We start from the raw sequence: 18,045 nt of genomic DNA, 5'->3' as shown, positions 1-18,045 counted from the left end.
GGTCGACGTTCATAATTAGTACTTCTACTTTTTTTGAGTGAGTGTAGTGAAATATCAGTGTTTTTTTTTTTCTTTCTAATAGTGGTCTCCATTTTTGGCTTGTAGGTGTTCCCCTGCATTTTTTTTAGAAGAGCGCCAAGCTCTGGAGGAGAAACGAAGGAAGATCCGCATGCTCCAACAGCGGAAGGTTAGCACCTTCAATTATCAACAATGGTTTAACTTTATTCGTTATTATTAATTCATTAGATCACCCAGACTTCGCCAACCTCGAAATGGCCATTGGAAAGATCACATTACCGTTTCACGTTTCATGTTTCACGTAGCCTTTTCACTGAGTATCTAGAAAAAACCGGGTTAGGTTTAGTTTCCATCGTTTGTGATTTTTTTGGCCGGTTCTCGACTGGGTGATTTTGCGTTCTATTTTGGCTGCGGTTTTTATTCAATTTCGTTGCGATTTTCTGAGTTTATGGCGAATTGTTGTCGATTTTGTTGCTATTTTCGGGTCGTCATGCAGCGGTTAAAGTTGGGAGTAAACACTTATCCACTAAGAGACTCAGGGTTTATTTTTTGCTTCTCTCGAAAAGATATTTGCCGGCAAAATGCGTCAAAATGAAATCAAACAAGGTCGAAACAACGGCGGTTTCGCAGCGACAAATCGTCTTGCAATCGCAGGAAAAATCGCACTTAAAGTCTCCCGTGTATAATGGTCCTTACAGATAACGTCTGGGAAGGTCTGTCTTAAGGCTGATTTAGACGGTACGATTATTGCTTACGACTATCGTGCGCGACTAGCATGCGTCATGACTTCACGACAGATCGTGGAATGTAAATTAGACCCACGACATTCGCACGACCCATTGTGGATGTCGTAAGTGAAAATTGTGCGCGTGTGGATGGTCGAAAGTCAAGACGTATGCTAGTCGCGTACGATAGTCGTGAGTAAAACTCGTACCGTCTAAATCAGTCTTTAAGGGCACCCTCCTCTTGAATGAAACACTGCATGTTTTAATCCCGCCCTACTGTTGTTTACATTTCAACAGGTCAGTGAACTTAGCAGGTTCAAGGATTTGCCAGACGAGGTCCCACTACCCTTGGTGATTGGAACAAAAGTGACAGGTTGTTTGATTTCCTTTCTCTTTATTTTTCTTCGCTGTTGTTGTTCTTTAAAAAGACTTTTGTAAGGCAACAATAACAGGGTATTCGGATAGGCCCTTTGCAACTTTGGGTCACGTGGTTAACTATCTCTAGCAGGAATAAAAAGAGCACAAGAAAATTAGCTAAGGTGTAAATTTTCAGGCCTACAAAGTTAATAGGGAAACACGTTTAACACGCTGTCGCCTTTCTACTTCTTTTCTTTGATTCAGCCCGTCTTCGAGAACCTCAAGATGGTCTTTTTACTGGGCAGATTGATGCTGTTGATACTGCCAACTACTCGTACAGAGTCACTTTTGACCGACCAGGTTTGTGAATAGGGATTTTAAAATGCCACGACGGCGACGACAACGAGAACGTCGAAAAAGATTTCTGGGTCTGTTACCAGGGACAGGGGGAAAAAATTGGCCAATAGCTGACCGGCACGTCCGCAGTAACGATCCCATTAACAACTGCGGAAGACATTTCGGCACCAGTCCCCTTATCGGCTCCTAAGTGGCGAATCACCATTTTGAGATGGCGCGTGAGTCTGGGTCGGTGCTGTCTCGAATTGCACTAATTGTGTCTGGTTTATAGACACCAGTGCGTCTTCCATCGACCTCTTGAGAAGTTGCGCAGAAAAGCGAGTCAAAATTCGCTTGCCAGATCAGATAGGTAGTGCAATTTGACGCAGCAATAACAAAGCCTCAAGGGCAACTTAAAAAATGCCAATGATATTTATTATGTTGATATTCTCCGACACAGCCGTCTTTTTCTTTTCTCGCCATAGAGGAGCGTTGCGTGACGAGACAAAATCGGATACGTGAGGGACAATGCTCTTGATGAATCTCAATCCTTATAAATAGTCCAACTTTGTGCTTCGTGTGAAATTCTGGAAGTTTATTGGCTGATTGGGCTGTGTTTATTGCGTCAAGGCCACAATCTTTTATGCATTAGTGTTCGTTTTGAATATTCTGCAGAATTGTTTTAACTATACATTAACTTTTACTTGAATGTGTTACCTTTATTTTGAAAGCAGATTTCAATGTTTTTATGCCATTATTTGGACATAAAATGTAGTTTGAATTTTTGCTTTTCAGTCGCTGACTTAGAGGTTTTTTTTACTATAATTCGTTTTAGCGATCCAGAACCCCCAGCAGAGAGGTCTCCCATTCAGAGATCCCTTTTTCGTGATTTTCTTGCAAAGAAGCCGCAAAGCGTCTTCATGTGGGTTAATTTGCCGTTAGAGCAATCGCATCAGTCCCCAACCTTTCAATAAGATAGTTTTATAACTGATTTATTTTTTCATTTTTTGTTCGTTTGCAGTTTGTTTGTTCATGTTTTAATGTCGTGATATTATCATTCCCTACAACAGGACTTGGTAATCACTCTGTACCGGATATTGAAATACTGGTAAGTTAGTACCTGTCAAGGGTAAAGAGATCTCTCACACCATACCAGAATGAGCACGATTCAGTATAGGAGGGTGCAGAAAAGGGCAAAATACCACGCTGACCCGAAAATGTCCATGAAAATCTTGTTCCATTACCCACCTACCTTTCCTTTCATCTAATCCTAAGATCCTAAAAGCTTTTCAAGAATCTTTTCCCACCAAAATGAAGCCTACTAAATGCCCAGGAAAAGAAAAAATGAGGCAAGAAAAGCGAAAAAAGAGGGAAGGAGAGAAAACTAAATTTTGCCTTCGGCGCATGCCCGAACTTCAGAAGCAAATATTTTGCATCTGGATCAGAAGGCCGCGAAGTGCACGCCGGGCAAACGGTTTTGTGGTAAGTTTTCGCTGTTTATAACCAGGCAGTGACAGAAAACGGCTCGACTAGCTTCAAAACGCGATTCTCGGCGAAATTCCCATGGTTGAATAGGTTAAAATTTGTCTCTATTAATGTTTTGTTCTTTGTTATTTTCAGAGTGAGGATATGCATGACACGATGCCTATATCCTCATTTCTTCAAAAGGAAAGACCACGCACCGCTGCATTCTCTCCTGCTTACACCCCACCAAGGTACTCTAAAAGCGGCAAACTGCCAACCTATCCCTCCCCTAAATCAACGTTAACACTAAAATCTCACCTAGGGCAAAATGGTAGGTTAGGGGAGGGGTGGGTGGACACTTTCCCAGACTCTTATCCTGAACCACACATCCTATGTCAACAAATGTCAACACAAGTCCAAAACGTTTTCAAGTTAAAGGCTTTTTGTTTTTCGGCCTAACCAGAGAACGTTTTGAATCTTCACTTGGCTTATCCTGGTTGAATGATGAACGGTAAAAATTCATCATCTCAAAGTTGGGTTTTTGTATACTTCATAAAGAGGTAACCAAATCTTGGCTAGAATAATGGCTGATCGCAAACACGTGCTCTTGATCCATTATATTCTTGAAACGGGATATGCGTATACGTCTACTCGGTGAGGGAATGTTTAGTAAATTCTCTAACAAGCAAACAGTTTTTCCTGTTTAAGTCACTAATTAAGACCTTCTGATCGGATCTTTTTTTTTCGTTTCTGCGATGGTATAAACGAATAATTTTATGCTTCGGTCCATGTTTTACCTCAGCAAGCAAGGGACTTTTCAACTCTCAAATTTCCTCATTGGTTGAAGAGCGTTTTTGTCTTTTTCCTCGGTCGTCACCTCCCCCTCGATTAGCTTAAGCTAACTGCGGGTTGTGTGAAATGTTTCTTTTTTTGTCTTTTCAGTTTACTTTAATTTATTACTTGTATAGTTTTTCATGTGCAATTAAGTGGTTGTTGTTGAAGGGGGTGCAATCGCTTGGGCGAAAAAAAATAGGCTTCTATCCTTTCCAGTCTCTGTTCTTTATTTCACCGCTGATACAGTCCCATCTTCTGTGATTTTAGTCTCTTTGAAGGTTCACTTAATTATGGTTCTCGTTAGCAGTAAAATCTTCAAGTTGCAATGCTATCGTCAACTTTCATATTGAATCTTCCAGTTTCATTTTATAATACAATAACCGAACGTTTTTTGTGCGCTGATTGGTTGAGATCTATGGTTGATGAGAGTTTTGACCATGAAAACGATGGATTAATGTCGCAATTTGTTGTTCTTTTTCTCTCGCGCGGGATTTCCAAGACACTTTACTGGAAATAAGCGTCAAAAATTTTCTCTTATTTTAAAAAACAAATGACAACAATTTTCCTATCGACCATAAAAAAATGACGTCAAAATGTTGAGAACTTTGCAGTGACTGACAAACGCCTCTCGTCTGCGGCTTGTTGTCTCATTTGACTTTTAAACATTTTGATGTCATTTCTATGGTCGACAAGACTATAGACCATGGAAAATGGTGAGTATTCGGGCGTTTTTACACACGAAATAGTTTGACGTGAAATGTTAGACTCGCTGTTGTTGATGTAAAATTCTCAAGCTCATTAAATATTCATGTAGCAAAGCCAATAAATGACGACCATTTGGGTCAGGTGGATGAATCTTGATACCTTAGGAAACGTCAGATAAAACACCACCAAGTTTCAGCCGTCTGAGGTCAAACACTGCATTTAAGTGAGATGTATTGTTTAACACAACCCATGGAAACAATGCAATACCAGAGAAAAAATGTCAGTGCATAATTTCTTATTGTTTCATTTGAGAAGACATGTCAAAAACTTGGGCTTCGTGCTTCATCATCGGTTCCAAAGAACTCGAAACAGCCAGCCTTGTGCTTTTATCTGTTTTCTGTGTCTGCAACCCGTCATTAAGCACTCACCCTCGTTTCTGACATATTACTTATTGCTTTCTCAGGCTCCTGCCCGCTGGTGGTGATTTGAACAGTCCAAATATGGTGAGTTCATGTTGTTTTATTATCTCATTGCGTTAGACTTCATTTAAGTAGTATCTTCCACGCTCACACAGCCATGCTAGTTTCATCGTTTTGTGAGAATTCGTTAATGCTGTATGACCAAGACACCGCAGATGATTTTAAATGAGGCTTAATGGTAACCAGTGAAAGTTAACTATATCCAGCCGTTCCTAGCCGGCGGTATTATCAATTCATTCTGTGGAGCGGGGGAGGCAGGGGATTCTAGAAGTACCTTTCTGGGCTTTTGTGTGTCTATCTGTGCCTGGATTGGGTCATTACTTTTTCCTCCCTGCCTCCCACCTTTTTGTATAGACCGCAGGTGGTTTATACCTAGGGTGAAACCGAAACTTCCTTCCTACCCAGGGCATTTGCTGTATCCTGCTATTTTGCGACCTGTATGGCAATCCATTATCTCAATAAGCTTCTAGTTCATCACGTCAGTAACCATCTGTTTTATTTGAAAGGTCCATGACCCCCTCATAGGAGCGTCACCAGGAAGGTGAGAAAAACACCTATATTTAAAACATAGTAGAGAGGACTTGTTATGAAAGAGGGCAAATATCGAAGATAAAAACAACAGTGCTTCACTTTATGTTGGAAGTTCCCAAACGGTGCGCAATCCTTTGTTCTTTGTTCACAAATTGTGACGGAATAAATCCATGCGACGTTTTTATTGTTCAGTAAGATCAAAATAATAGGAACGCTATTGTACGTTGCGCACCGTCAAGTTCCACAAAAACATATATTAAGGGAGTCTGACGGGCTTCATAATCATTCCACTCTATTAGCTATGGTATAACTTAGTTGTAACTCCATAATTCAGTGTTAAACCTGCCCCTTCTCGGAGAAGTCAATCATCACGCCTCTCGGGTTGTATGAAGCCAGTTAGAGTAGAGGAGGACGTTGTTGCTTGTCATCGGGAACTGTCTTAAGCCCATCAGTGACCACAGAAATTAAAAAGTAAGGTCCCTTTTATATGGAGAAAACAGTTGTTCCGGAAAGAGGGTCACCTTCCCAGCTGAGTCGACGTTAGCGAGCGTGTATATGAGTAAAATGTTGACCCCTTTTTCCGAGCTAAGAGTGCTCGCGCATGCTCTGGTTGTCTCGCCTTGACCGAGTTGACCCGACTGGGCAAGCCAAAGTGTTTACATGGAGAAAGTTGGCCCGGCTACGAGGGTGACTCAATCGTCGAAAAAGGCGGGTCACCCCTTTAGCCAAGCCAGCGTCTTGTTTCTCATATGGACGGTTCTCCAAGTTTTGTAAGGAAATGAAGGAGAAGTTGGCTGCCTCAGGGTAACTTGGTAGTCGAGTGACCCTTCAACCCGGACAATTCAATCCATATATACGGGGTTCAAGTAGAATTTATTTTGCAGCTGTGAAATGAACAATTTTGTTAGACTCACGTTGAGGACTTTAAACAGCGGGCTTTGAAAAGGTCAAATACCCCACATCGTAATCCTCTCCCATTCACCCACTGACTACTTGTCCTAACTCTGTTCTAACATAGATCAGTGGTTCTAACAGTGGTTAATGCTGGTTTTGACAGGTTGCGACTTCAAGATGCCATCTCCCAGCAGGGACAAGGTACTCCTCGCATCATCCATGTTATCTTTGTCTGTGGCGTGAAATATGAATTGTCATCATCAACAAATAGTACCTGCATCTATCATTTTTTCTTAATTCAACTCCTATTTGTTATAAGAGTTACATTGTTTAATTGCTTTTATCTTTTAAGGTGGCACTCTGGGCGGATTCCCCATCAGATTTCTGATTCTTGTGGTAAGTGGATCATAAATCGACGGATTTTATCAAGTAATAATTCTTAATATTTACGTTTAGGACGAAATAAAGCAAATAGCGATCAAGCAAAGTTTTTCGTCAACCGAATCATCAAACTGAGTTAAGATATCCTCGTCCACGATGCCTGTAAATTTGTCCTATCAGGGTAAAAAGATATGTTTAGTTACTGATCCCTTTCCCTTCATTTTTTTCCCTCGCCGTTTTCCTCTTTTTTTCGTTTTAGTGGCCTTGCAGTAAAAAGTGCTTTCTCTTTCAGTAAGATAAATCTAAGCTCCTCTCACCAGAGTGCACTTCTTTGAAAGTTATTAAATTGTTTCTTTTCTTTTGCTCTCGTAATTTTGTTATATATTAGTGTGAATAGACTGAACTGGACAGTTATCAAGATCTTTCATTTTCTGTTGTGGCTTTATGATTTAGCCAGTTAATATAATTATGTTGAGTAAATGAAGCGTAGGTCTTTTTTTTTATTAAGAGTATTTAATGAGAGTTTGGGTATTAAACTTATTGTATTTTTCCAGACAAGGTTATCAAAGATCCTGCTGGTAAAAAAGGAATGCATAGAAAAACTGAGAGACATGAACACACAAGCAGAGAAAATGGTATTACAGTCATTTTGTTTTCATTGTGTATTACGTCTACTCATCACAGGCACGTATTTTTAGCAAGATACGCCTGTAGGAAAAACTTTTAATTCGTAGAATTTTAGATTCTCGCTGTACAGCCCTGGAGTGTTGAAGAAATTGAAATGTGGACCGTGGAAATTTGTTATTAAGTTACAAAATCACTAGGAATTGCCAAAATGTTTGTTGAACCGGGTCAGAGTGCAACTGAAGCATCACTTTTTTGAAACCTTCCTAAGATGTTAGAGGATGATGGTGTGTTGTGTTGGCTTGGGACTGAGACACCAAGATGTCATTTTGTCAAGTCGGATGAACTTGTAAATCTATTCATTTATTTATTTATAAACTTCGCCACTCACAGAGCAAGCTCCACTATGAGGTCCAAAAAAAAAAGAAAATTAATGATACAACTAACAAGAATAACAATACTTTAGAAACAACAAAAAAAAAAACAAAGAAAAGAAAAGAAAAGAAACGGAAATGTAAAAACAGAATTAGGGAGGACTTCGATAAAAAAAATCAACAACACATACGATCGAGCAAGCTGTTCAATGGCCGACTAGTGTGACACTTAATACACACACTGTTAAGGATCTGGGGGGTGCCGACATCATAAACAGACTTAGTGAGATACAATCTGCTTCTTCTTACTTCATGGCCGTGCGCCTGTAGTCTGCAGAGGAGGCGTTTTTTTTCCTTAACGCGAGCTTGTTACTTCCAGCGCGGTCACCGAAATCATTTTATGAATCGCCCGAAATTTTGTTCAGTTTTAACTTCCAAGATGGCGGGAGAGTACGATTCTCAATAATATTATTATTATCGCTCGCACTGCAAAATACGCCTTCTTTTTAAGCTAGTGCGCATGTGATATAGTGCATGTTACTTGACTCAAAACACTTTTCGTATAGAAATCATATCAAGAGCCAATTGATAAGGAATTCCAAAGACGATATGCATCCGTGGTGTTGGAGTTAGAACGGCTTAATAAGGTATGTGATTTGTGTGTACAAATTGTCACTACAATACTAAGGTGGCTGAGTCAACGTTAAACGTGCCTTGGTCTTTGTTAATAAGGCAATAGAGACCTTAGATCGAGGTTTGGCCATCTTACCGCAAACGGGAATCCGCGATTGGCGGTTGGCGGTTTCACGTGACCCGTCTGCCCATATTTAGGACTTAAAATTCGCGGGTTGTAGTTCGCGGCTGCCATGTTTGCTTTCATTCATTCGTTCTCTTCTATTTCAGCTGAGACATCGTCTTGAAAATTTCGTTTCTATGAAAAATAGTTCGATAATTAATTAGCGAAAGAGTTCAAAAAAGTAGTATTTTCTCTCAAACGTGGGATTATTGTTTTATAGTGCAAAAACCTTGCGGTAAATTACTTCCTTTTAGGGCGTGGTCTAGCCGTACAAACGCGAACCTCAAACCGCAAACTTGATAAGACACATGACGTCTTGATGTTCGCGGTTCGCGGGAATTGCAGAAAAAAACCTGGATCTTAAGGTCTCTAACAACGACAGTTGATGTCTCATAACTCTACGGTTACTTTGATCTCTTATGTGTAAGTGGCCCAATATTTTACAAATTTTCCAGGGAATACTTTTAGTTATCCAATCTGTACCTCAGCATGGTCGTCGATTGACTGTGCTCGGTTTTTGTATTTGTTGCAGGATCTCAATGAATACTTAACAGGAGTCCAGGAATATTGCCAAGAGGTATGTACATTTTACACAATTTCTATCACGCATTTTACACTTTTTACGTTATATTTCTTTTATTTTTGTAATACTCTTCTTGGTTACTTGCCTCCTTTTCTTTCTTCACGGCAAATTCGCTGATGTGTTCCTGCAAGTTTATAGTAGTTTCCATCTCTCAAACTGACTTAAACGTTCACTTTTAATCACTTTAGAGAAATTAATAGAAAGACAAAAATCAAGGAGAGCAAACCTCAGACTCGACTAATTTCATTTAGTAAAATCCAAATAGTGGTCTATTATCAATGCTGCGTTCGAATTGGTTGCGCTACTACTAGGCTATATGTTATAGCCTACTAGTAGCGAAAAGCGCGCTTTTTGGCGACAAAAAAGGATTAAAGTCTAGCTTTAACTAGCTAAATTTTTTTTATTCTCGATGTTTTTTACCAACTAGTTGGATTTTACTAAAACAATTATTCCTCTCGCCCTCATGGCCTCTGAGTCAATAGCCCATTCGGCCTCCGGCCTCATGGGCTATTGACTCAGGGCCCATTCGGGCTCGAGGAATAAATGTGAATTACTCGGGCCAACTGCTGGAAGCTTAATAAAGTAGAGTGGACAGTTTCAAAATTATTAGCGGAGCTCTCGCGTGGAGCACCAGGGGTAAGAAAACTTGGTTATTTATGCTTCCGAGAAATTTTGGTAGTGACTTGTAGTCACGTGACCGTACATCCGTCCGTTCGCACCACAGGCATACCATTGTAAAATTACTCGATCAACAGGTATGGCAACCCAAATGCAACTCGAGATTGTTTTGGCGGAAAATCGCATGGCTAACCGCGTCTTGTGATGTAGAGACTATTAAAGAGTCAATAAATACAAAATGAAAAGCGGAAATTGTTTTTATATCCGTGTTGTCTAACGTATTATGCCTAGATTAATTGTCATGTCCACAAATTTGGAATATTGAGAAAGAGAAAGACAGAGAAAACGAGAACGTAGGCGACAGGCCAGCGAAGCTTAAGGTGACTCGACCCAGTTATTTTGTGAGGATACCATCCTACTTTGAAGCTCTCTGGTACCCCCACCTTTACTTTGATCGTAAGTCTAACATATAGCATGGATAACATATAGATCAATCTACAATATAGCATAAAATTTTTGGCGATCGGAGTAAATGTCACGTGGTTATAGTGCCACGCTTCTTTGGGGTCTGAGTCGAAATTCTGCTGTTGCCGGCATTTTTCGGTGAAAATCTCTCGGCTGCATATAGTACGTATTAGTGCCTTGCGTTGAACAGACTTTCACCAAAATCGCAAAGACCCAATGCGAGAAATTCAGCGGTTTCCAAATTTAGGTCCTAATTTATGCGAAAATGAAAAGCCAACTTTTCACGATTATATCTAATAAACTATGAGATGTATCCCTTTATTTTGGGGATCGTTATAACAAATGGGTCCTTGCAAGTCTGCAAAAAACCTTAGGGCCTTGTAAGTGCGCGCGATTTCGAGCAATGCAAACATATACAAATTATAGAAGAATGGAAGAACAAAAATGTTGTGTCATGACAGACTAGAAACAATAGAAAACTCCCAAAGCACAAACTCAGCCAAAACGCTAAAAATCTTCAATGTTTACTCAAGTTTGGGCTTGATAGAAGATAATGTCAGTTTTTCAATGATCATGAAATTCAGAATTCGGGCAGTCAGTTAATCAACTGTGGCCCTGAAAAAATTTGAAGGAAAAAAAACGACGAATTTTTAAGAAAATGCTTTTTTCGTGAGAAGGACTCTTAAACGCTGACAAACGTGAACAACTAGCTAAAACTATAATTTGTATATGTTTGCATTGCTCGAAATCGCCTGCATTTACAAGGCCCTAAAGTTTTTTGCTGACTTGCAAGGACCCATCTCTTATAAAGATCCCCAAAATAAAGGGATGAATCTCATAGTTTATTAGATATAATCGTGAAAAGTTGGCTTTTCATTTTCGCATAAATTATGACCTAAATTTGGAAACCGCTGAATTTCTCGCATTGGGTCTTTGCGATTTTGGTGAAAGTCTGTTCAACGCAAGGCACTAATACGCACTATATGTAGCCGAGAGATTTTCACCGAAAAATGCCGGCAACAGCAGAATTTCGACTCAGACCCCAAAAAGGCGTGGCACTATAACCACGTGACATTTACTCAGATCGCCAAAAATTTTATGCTATATTGTAAATTGATCTATATATTATCCATGCTATATGTTAGACTTACGATCAAAGTAAAGGTGGGGGTACCAGAGAGCTTCAAAGTAGGATGGTATCCTCACAAAATGACTGGGTCGAGTCACCTTAACGAGAAAAAGAGGGGGAGAGAGTTAAAGCGAGAGAAAAACAAAGAAGACGAATTTCGTTGGAAGAACAACATGAAAATTTTGTATTAGCGGTGAGAAAATGAGAAATGCAAGCGGCCAGCAAGGTGAAAATGAGCGGCAGAGAAAACACAAGCAGTAAAATTTTTTGTGATCACATATGACATTTTCTCCATAAAAGGTGTAACTAGGAAGTTTTGCGCTGCGAGAACAACGGCAAAGAAATGTACAAAAAAGTGTGCTACACGTGCCAATCTTGTTGTTTGTTTGTTTGTTTGTTCGTTTGTGCCCTTCACGTTGCCGACGCCGTTGAGCATTACACGATCTAATTTTTTGTTTGAGTAAATTATAAGTATATTAACGAGAGCTTCGGCTTTAGCCCTGGCTAAATATATGTGTTAGCCTCATCACGCTCTCCCTCGCCGCTTAACTGGAGCATATTTTCTTAGTTCTATTACTTGAGTACTCAACAAGGAACACGCACTTCTTTAGGTAAAACCCATAAGGTTTCCAGCCTTAGTTGAGGAACTGGAAACGATCCCTGAAGCTCGTTCCAAACTGTTTTAAGTTTGAATAAAAGAGAAGAAAACGGAAAAGAAAAGAACATCTATATGAAATCATTTTGTTCATGTTTGTTTTAGCTTGCGCCAGATCAGGGAGTTCAGTCCATGGATCAGACCACCAGCGTTAGAAAGAGATGTGACGAAGAAGCGGCGCGAGTCGTGGAGTTGAATAATGTGGGCTTGTAAGTAGCAAATTGCTTATATAGATGCTATTCCTCCTTTGCACAGGGTGTCGCTTGTCTTGAAAAATGCTCACCCACTTGGGTGTCTTCCTTGCATCATTTGTGACCTCTTCCAATGTCTTCGTTTAACATAGCAGCAGTGGAAGCAACGCCAATCAACGCAGTGTGAAGTTTACTAAATAGTGACCCAATGGGGTGCGAATGAGCAACAGCCAGTCACAGACGGTTCAATATTCGTCGATCATCTATCAACCTAATTCTGTCTTCGTTCAACAACGTTCAACATATTGAACACCAATTTGAACTGCGTGTCACTTGTCGCTGGCCTTTTTGTCCTTGCAAACTACACGGTTATCATCATCATCATCATCATCATCATCATCATCATCATCATCAAGACCTAAGTTATTACTTAACCGAACGAGAAAATTGAGTAGACCAATCAAAACTGAGAACAAATACATGTAGCACGTGTAAAACCAAAACGGTTATCAAAGCGTTCTCGACACGTCTTTGTGAAACGCACCACAAGTTGGCAATGGACAGATCATTAGAAAAGTGATGGCGGGAAGAGGGGAGGGGTTGAGGAAAAAAATTAATGCAAACCAAATTGCCTGAAAGAAAAATTATGCAAACCAAAAGTGACAAAAAAAAAATATACTTACAGAAGGAGAGTTAACCTTCAAGGTATAAAAAAACAAGCAATAATAAAGCCAGACTTCGTCTGCTGAACCTAGAGAGAAACTATGACAGAATGTGTGGTATAGTAGACCCCGCAACTAAGAACTTGAATTTTAAGAACCTGTTAGGCTAAAGTTTGCCAGTTAAGCCCCCTCTATATAAGAACCTCTGTTGCCTAAAATTTAAAACAGGTTCTTATTTTCTAAACTCTATGAAAAAATGCTTTACACTTGGGAAATAAGATAAGTCAACATTCAGAATAATCTTTGGAGACATAGGTGCCTTATGATTCCAACTGCAAGATGATGGTATGCAGATTTTCTATGAGGAATAAGTTGAACCACTAAATACTCTCAGCTATATTGAGTTTTTTCTTCAGAAAATAAGAACCTATTTAAGAACCTTAAGGGGCTAAACTTGTGCTAACCACCCTTGATATAAGAACCTGTTTAGGCTAACTTGGAAAAATCCGGGTTCTTAGTCGCGGGGTTTTACTGTAATGTGCCTTAACCCACAGGTTCCCCTCCCCCTCCACCCACACCTTCAACATTCTTGGATCAACAACCACCAATCCATGTCAACCATCAGGTGTGAAATGAGTTGATATGACTTCAGTCACCGTCAAAGTCCAACGAATTACATGAATAATGTCCGAAGTGACTACATAGTGAGGCAAATATACATAATATGTAATATGCTTTATTTTTGTACGTTAATTCTATGAACAATACACCGAGCCAACTTTTATTTTCTTTATGATGGGCTATGCGACAGGGATAACAGAGGCAAGGCTAATCGGATTAAAAATTTGCAGAGGGAAGCTTTCCACACCTAATGGATTCCTCCTCTCTCTAGTTGTACACATCGACAAAAAACCTGTTGAATTCGAGTTGTTGTGCAGTGTATCTTTTCATCTGTGGTAATTGTAAAGTACAAATGCAAGAATAGAGAGTAACAATTTTACAGTTTGTCTCCACCCAAAAAATTCCTGCGCAGGGCGTTACTCGGGAAAAAATTCCTGCATCAACAATGACCGGAAAAAAATTCCTGCAAACTGAAAATCCCCCACCCCTCCCATTATTACTTTTCTAATGGTCCCTCCCTAACGATGTTTCTTATTTGTTGTCTTTTCCAGGGGTGCTATAACAAGTCAGCCATTGATTCGAATTGTCTCAGGCCTGACATCTCTTATGCTTCAAATTAAGGTATGCTTAGGTTAAAATTACAGAATTAGAATCCCGAATTCTCGAACCCTCGGTTTTTCGAAATTCCCGATAATTTGAACCAAACCTAGCCTGTATCCGAGACGAAATTTAACCCCGATTAGGGACGTCTGCATAGCGCCGAGATTCTTGTTCTGGGCCTCCAACGGATTCAATGAATTACCGGAAGTACGTTTCGAATTTCCTTTCATCCTGATTGGCAAGCCGACAATACCTTATTTTACTTGCCAATCATTGCACGTACTCAAATCCTGGTACACAGGTGGAAGCCCAGAACAAGGATTTCGACGCTGTTTCGCAGATGGACTTAAGTTTCGTCTGTGACGCAGGCTAGACCAAACTTAACTTTCCTTCACAAGTCAAATACTGTAACTTTTCTACCGATTTTTCAAACCTCCCAATAACTCGAAACAATCGTGGTTTTCCCGAGGTGGTTCGAAAACTCGGTTTCCACTGTATTACATTTTATCTTGCGCCAGCCCGGTTTATGGTTAACCAACGCCTAACGGTTGTGGTTTGTGTTCAGTCATTAGCTGAGAATGACCTCAACACTTTTGAGTTTAAATCACTGTCCGATGCTGTGGATGAAATCAAGAAAACTATTGACCCTTCAAACATCAGGTGAGTTGCGGACCTTATGAAACTACCGTGTGGCACGAAAGTTTTGCGGGTTCTAATTTTTGCGATTTTTCAGCGATCCGCAAAAATAAGTTCCCGCAAATAAAAAATACCGCAAACATTTTTCCCGCAAAATTTACTCCAGAGTAAATATTGGCTAACTTAAATTCGGTGCACAAAAATACAGTACTAAGAAATTGTGTATGTTAAATCACAACTTGTCTGTTTTATTCAGAAACAAAACGGTATACAACGAAATACTGGTTTATTGTTTGAAAATATGTATTTCTGTTGCACGTACTCAATAAAAACGAAAATATTATCAATGCTGGGTACTGGTTACTTTCTGAAAATCGCGAAAATTAATTCAAAGCAAGAAAAACCAATCTGTCCTAATCGCAAAAATTAGTTCCCGCAAAACACAAAAAAATCGCCAATCAGCAAAAATAAACTCTCGCAAAAATGTCGTGCCATACGGTATGACGGAGACGGCAACAGCAACGGCAACGGCAACGTCTAAAACACGATAGATTTAGGCGCCGTTTATATGAGCCAGGGTCCTGAAAGGTCGATTAGCGCTATTCCAGGATTTGACTTCAATCCACCATTGTATCGACCTCTCTGTACATTGTTTCAAAGTGCAATCATTTTGGCGGCGGTTTGCTTTTGGTTGGGAGATAATCCTCAGAATTAACCGTTGTCCTTTAAGTTTTGCTTTTTAGTTAGCTGTGTACCATCTTTCGTCATAGCCAACGGGCGATACAAATCCACAGTCCTTTCGAGGGCCTTTTTTTATGAGAAAGCAGAAAACAGTTCTGGGGGGTGCTCATACTCAACATTCGTTGCTAGTGGTAGAAAACGTAGCTCATTAGTGTGTTATTCTTAGCAACTCATTTCATTTATTTGCTAATATGGGGTTTATATTTTTTCTTTCAGCTGCTTTCAGAACAACGTAGAAATCCATGTTGCTCACATTCAGTCCGGATTGAGTCAGATGGGTAATCTGCACGCTTTTTCGTCGGCTGGCTCTTCATAGCAAAGCGACCACGTCATTATATAATATGGACAGGAAATGTAGTTTATTTTCTCTGTATTAACCATGTAAACTAAGGGTTTTTTCTATTCAATGAAAAACTCCGGTTTAGAATCCCGAAAATGTCATCAAGCGAGTGAAAGGTTTCTTCTTCCTCCTGTGATATTTCCGCAAATACAAACATCTTCGAGAGGTCGTTATACTCAAAGTTTCGAAATTTTCTCGCTGAAAATGTTTGTTGCATTTGAAAGTGAAACCGGATTTTTCGGTTGAATGGTTTGTTTACAAACTCAGTGTTTTTGGCAACGTCGTTCCCAGGTTCTCCCTCCTTAGGGACGGGTAGGAGAGAACCCTGGGAAGGAGGTTGTGTTTTTAGTAGGGTGAGGGGAGGGGGGTTGGGGGATTTCATTGCTCGAATGGAGTGCGTTCATTCGCCACTTAGGAACGAGAGGGAAATTGGGTCGAGTTGACTTTCGCAAAGACTTCTGGGACTGTTACTAGGGACAGGAGGAAAAATTGACCAATAGTTGACCGGCGCGTTCCCAGAACTAACTGCGGGTTGCGTTTCGGCCCCAGTTTCGTTCTCCGTTTTTGAAGTGGCGAGTTGACTGTTTAACAGATATTTCTTAGCACTTGTCTGCGAAAATGGAGGTAAACCTAAATGATTAGAGGCGAATTTCGAACCAAAGCAGTGGTCGTTTGTTGGGCGCGCATGAATGGGCGCCACCACTGATATCGTTCCGGAAACGATCGATGCCTTTTTGATGACACTTATTTTATGGACTATTATTTGACAGCTTTCACTATGAAAGGAAACTAGGAATTTTTTCCTACATACAAGCCTGACCAGTCCCATTGGCATGCTATCATATCGTTACTGTCTAATTCATTGTCTTCTCCATTAGCGGATTGATCCTCCGCAAGTCGCAAATATGAAAATTGACGTGTTTGACTGTAATTAATTAAATGATGAATACATGAAAATCATATATTTAAACCGCGGAATGATCATCCGGTAAACCTTAATGTTCTCTTTTACCAAGCTTTGCGCAGATGATCTTATTTGCATTCGTTAAGCCTTTATAATTGATCACGTCTTTTATAACTGATACCGCCGAAATATGTGATCCCAGCCCGCATAACATTATATATTTAACAATTTATGTTTTGTCTTATTGTAAGTTGATAATCCAGAGTATACACAGCCACATCACTATTATGCGAGCGTATGCGGCCATCCCCGAGGAAGGACAAGAGGCAACTTAGGGTGCTTTCCCAGGCTTTGAGATGATACAGGCCAGGATTAGTGATCTGAGATCATCGAATCATGGTACATCAAATGAACCGATGTCAGTTCTTTTCTAGGGGCCCTCAGTAGGCTTAACCGTCAGCCGTCAAACGGCCTAAACTTTAACCGTCAACCGTCAAAACGTTTTAAGGTAGCTCAAATTTCACTATTTCAGCTGATCTTCACGGACTTCGGGCTCCTGAAGAATCTCTAAACTGGAAAACGCAGTTCCTATGTTCTGAAAACACACTCTCTAAACATTACGAGACCTCACAACTTGCTTATATCTGAAATTATTTCGAAATTTTAAAAGCGAAAGGCCATGACAACCTTTAGGACACAAAAGTTAAAATTAATTTATACAGAAACTAATATTTACTTGAGCTCCTGGACTAAATTTCTACTGAAAAACCGTCAACCGTCAAAATTGGAAAAAATTAACCAACAACCGTCAAAGCTACCACCCCACTGAGATCTTCTTGCTAGGGTGGATTTGTCGGTTCCTTTGATGTTCTGTGATCCAATGAAACGCACCGTTAATAGATGGTCTGTTTACGGTGATTTTGCGACAGTTTTGTAAACTATGTCTCTGGAAAGTAGAAGCTAAACAAAGGGTGGCTTCTAGTGGAGTATTGTATTTACCATGACCAAGAGAGGAGGAATTCATGCTTGGTTGCCAAGAGTGGCATCAACCGTTATGGAAATAAGGGGGTGTTTACATGACACCGGGGCGACTTTCGCCCCGGAGCGAGTTCACTCCGGTTCCCTCTCATGGCGCTACATTTGTTTACATGATACCACCACAAAATGACATGCCGGTGCGAGTCCCCCCGGCGTGAGTTCACCCCGGTTCTTGTACCGGGGCGAGAATTTCACTCCGGTACGAAATCTCGCAGCGGCATCATGTAAACGCGAAACGACCACCCGGTCTGCCCGTAGACTGGAACAGGTAGCGCATGCGTAATGTTTGCGATTTTGAATCACACGTGTATTTTGTCAACATGAAGTGTACCTACAAATAACGA

At 40.3% G+C, this 18,045-nt stretch overlaps 1 protein-coding gene across 1 annotated transcript in view; it reads left to right on the top strand.

Moving 5' to 3' along the window:
* The window catches only part of LOC140940481 (protein lin-9 homolog), a 40,227-nt gene extending 24,183 nt beyond the window's left edge, over positions 1–16,044 (top strand). The window contains exons 11-26 of the mRNA XM_073389455.1: positions 106–187; positions 1,041–1,116; positions 1,365–1,460; positions 2,507–2,544; positions 3,057–3,151; positions 4,903–4,942; positions 5,425–5,459; positions 6,507–6,544; positions 6,696–6,739; positions 7,279–7,359; positions 8,289–8,369; positions 9,051–9,095; positions 12,074–12,177; positions 13,994–14,063; positions 14,608–14,702; positions 15,636–16,044. Coding sequence (XP_073245556.1) covers positions 106–187; positions 1,041–1,116; positions 1,365–1,460; positions 2,507–2,544; positions 3,057–3,151; positions 4,903–4,942; positions 5,425–5,459; positions 6,507–6,544; positions 6,696–6,739; positions 7,279–7,359; positions 8,289–8,369; positions 9,051–9,095; positions 12,074–12,177; positions 13,994–14,063; positions 14,608–14,702; positions 15,636–15,735 — 1,120 coding nt within the window. The 3' untranslated portion in view covers positions 15,736–16,044. The remainder of the gene's footprint in view (positions 1–105; positions 188–1,040; positions 1,117–1,364; positions 1,461–2,506; positions 2,545–3,056; positions 3,152–4,902; positions 4,943–5,424; positions 5,460–6,506; positions 6,545–6,695; positions 6,740–7,278; positions 7,360–8,288; positions 8,370–9,050; positions 9,096–12,073; positions 12,178–13,993; positions 14,064–14,607; positions 14,703–15,635) is intronic.
* The last annotated feature ends 2,001 nt before the right edge of the window (positions 16,045–18,045 follow it).

Source organism: Porites lutea, chromosome 6 (assembly GCF_958299795.1).
Source record: "Porites lutea chromosome 6, jaPorLute2.1, whole genome shotgun sequence".
Classification (NCBI taxonomy): domain Eukaryota; kingdom Metazoa; phylum Cnidaria; class Anthozoa; order Scleractinia; family Poritidae; genus Porites; species Porites lutea.
This window is presented reverse-complemented; position numbering and strand designations above follow the sequence as displayed.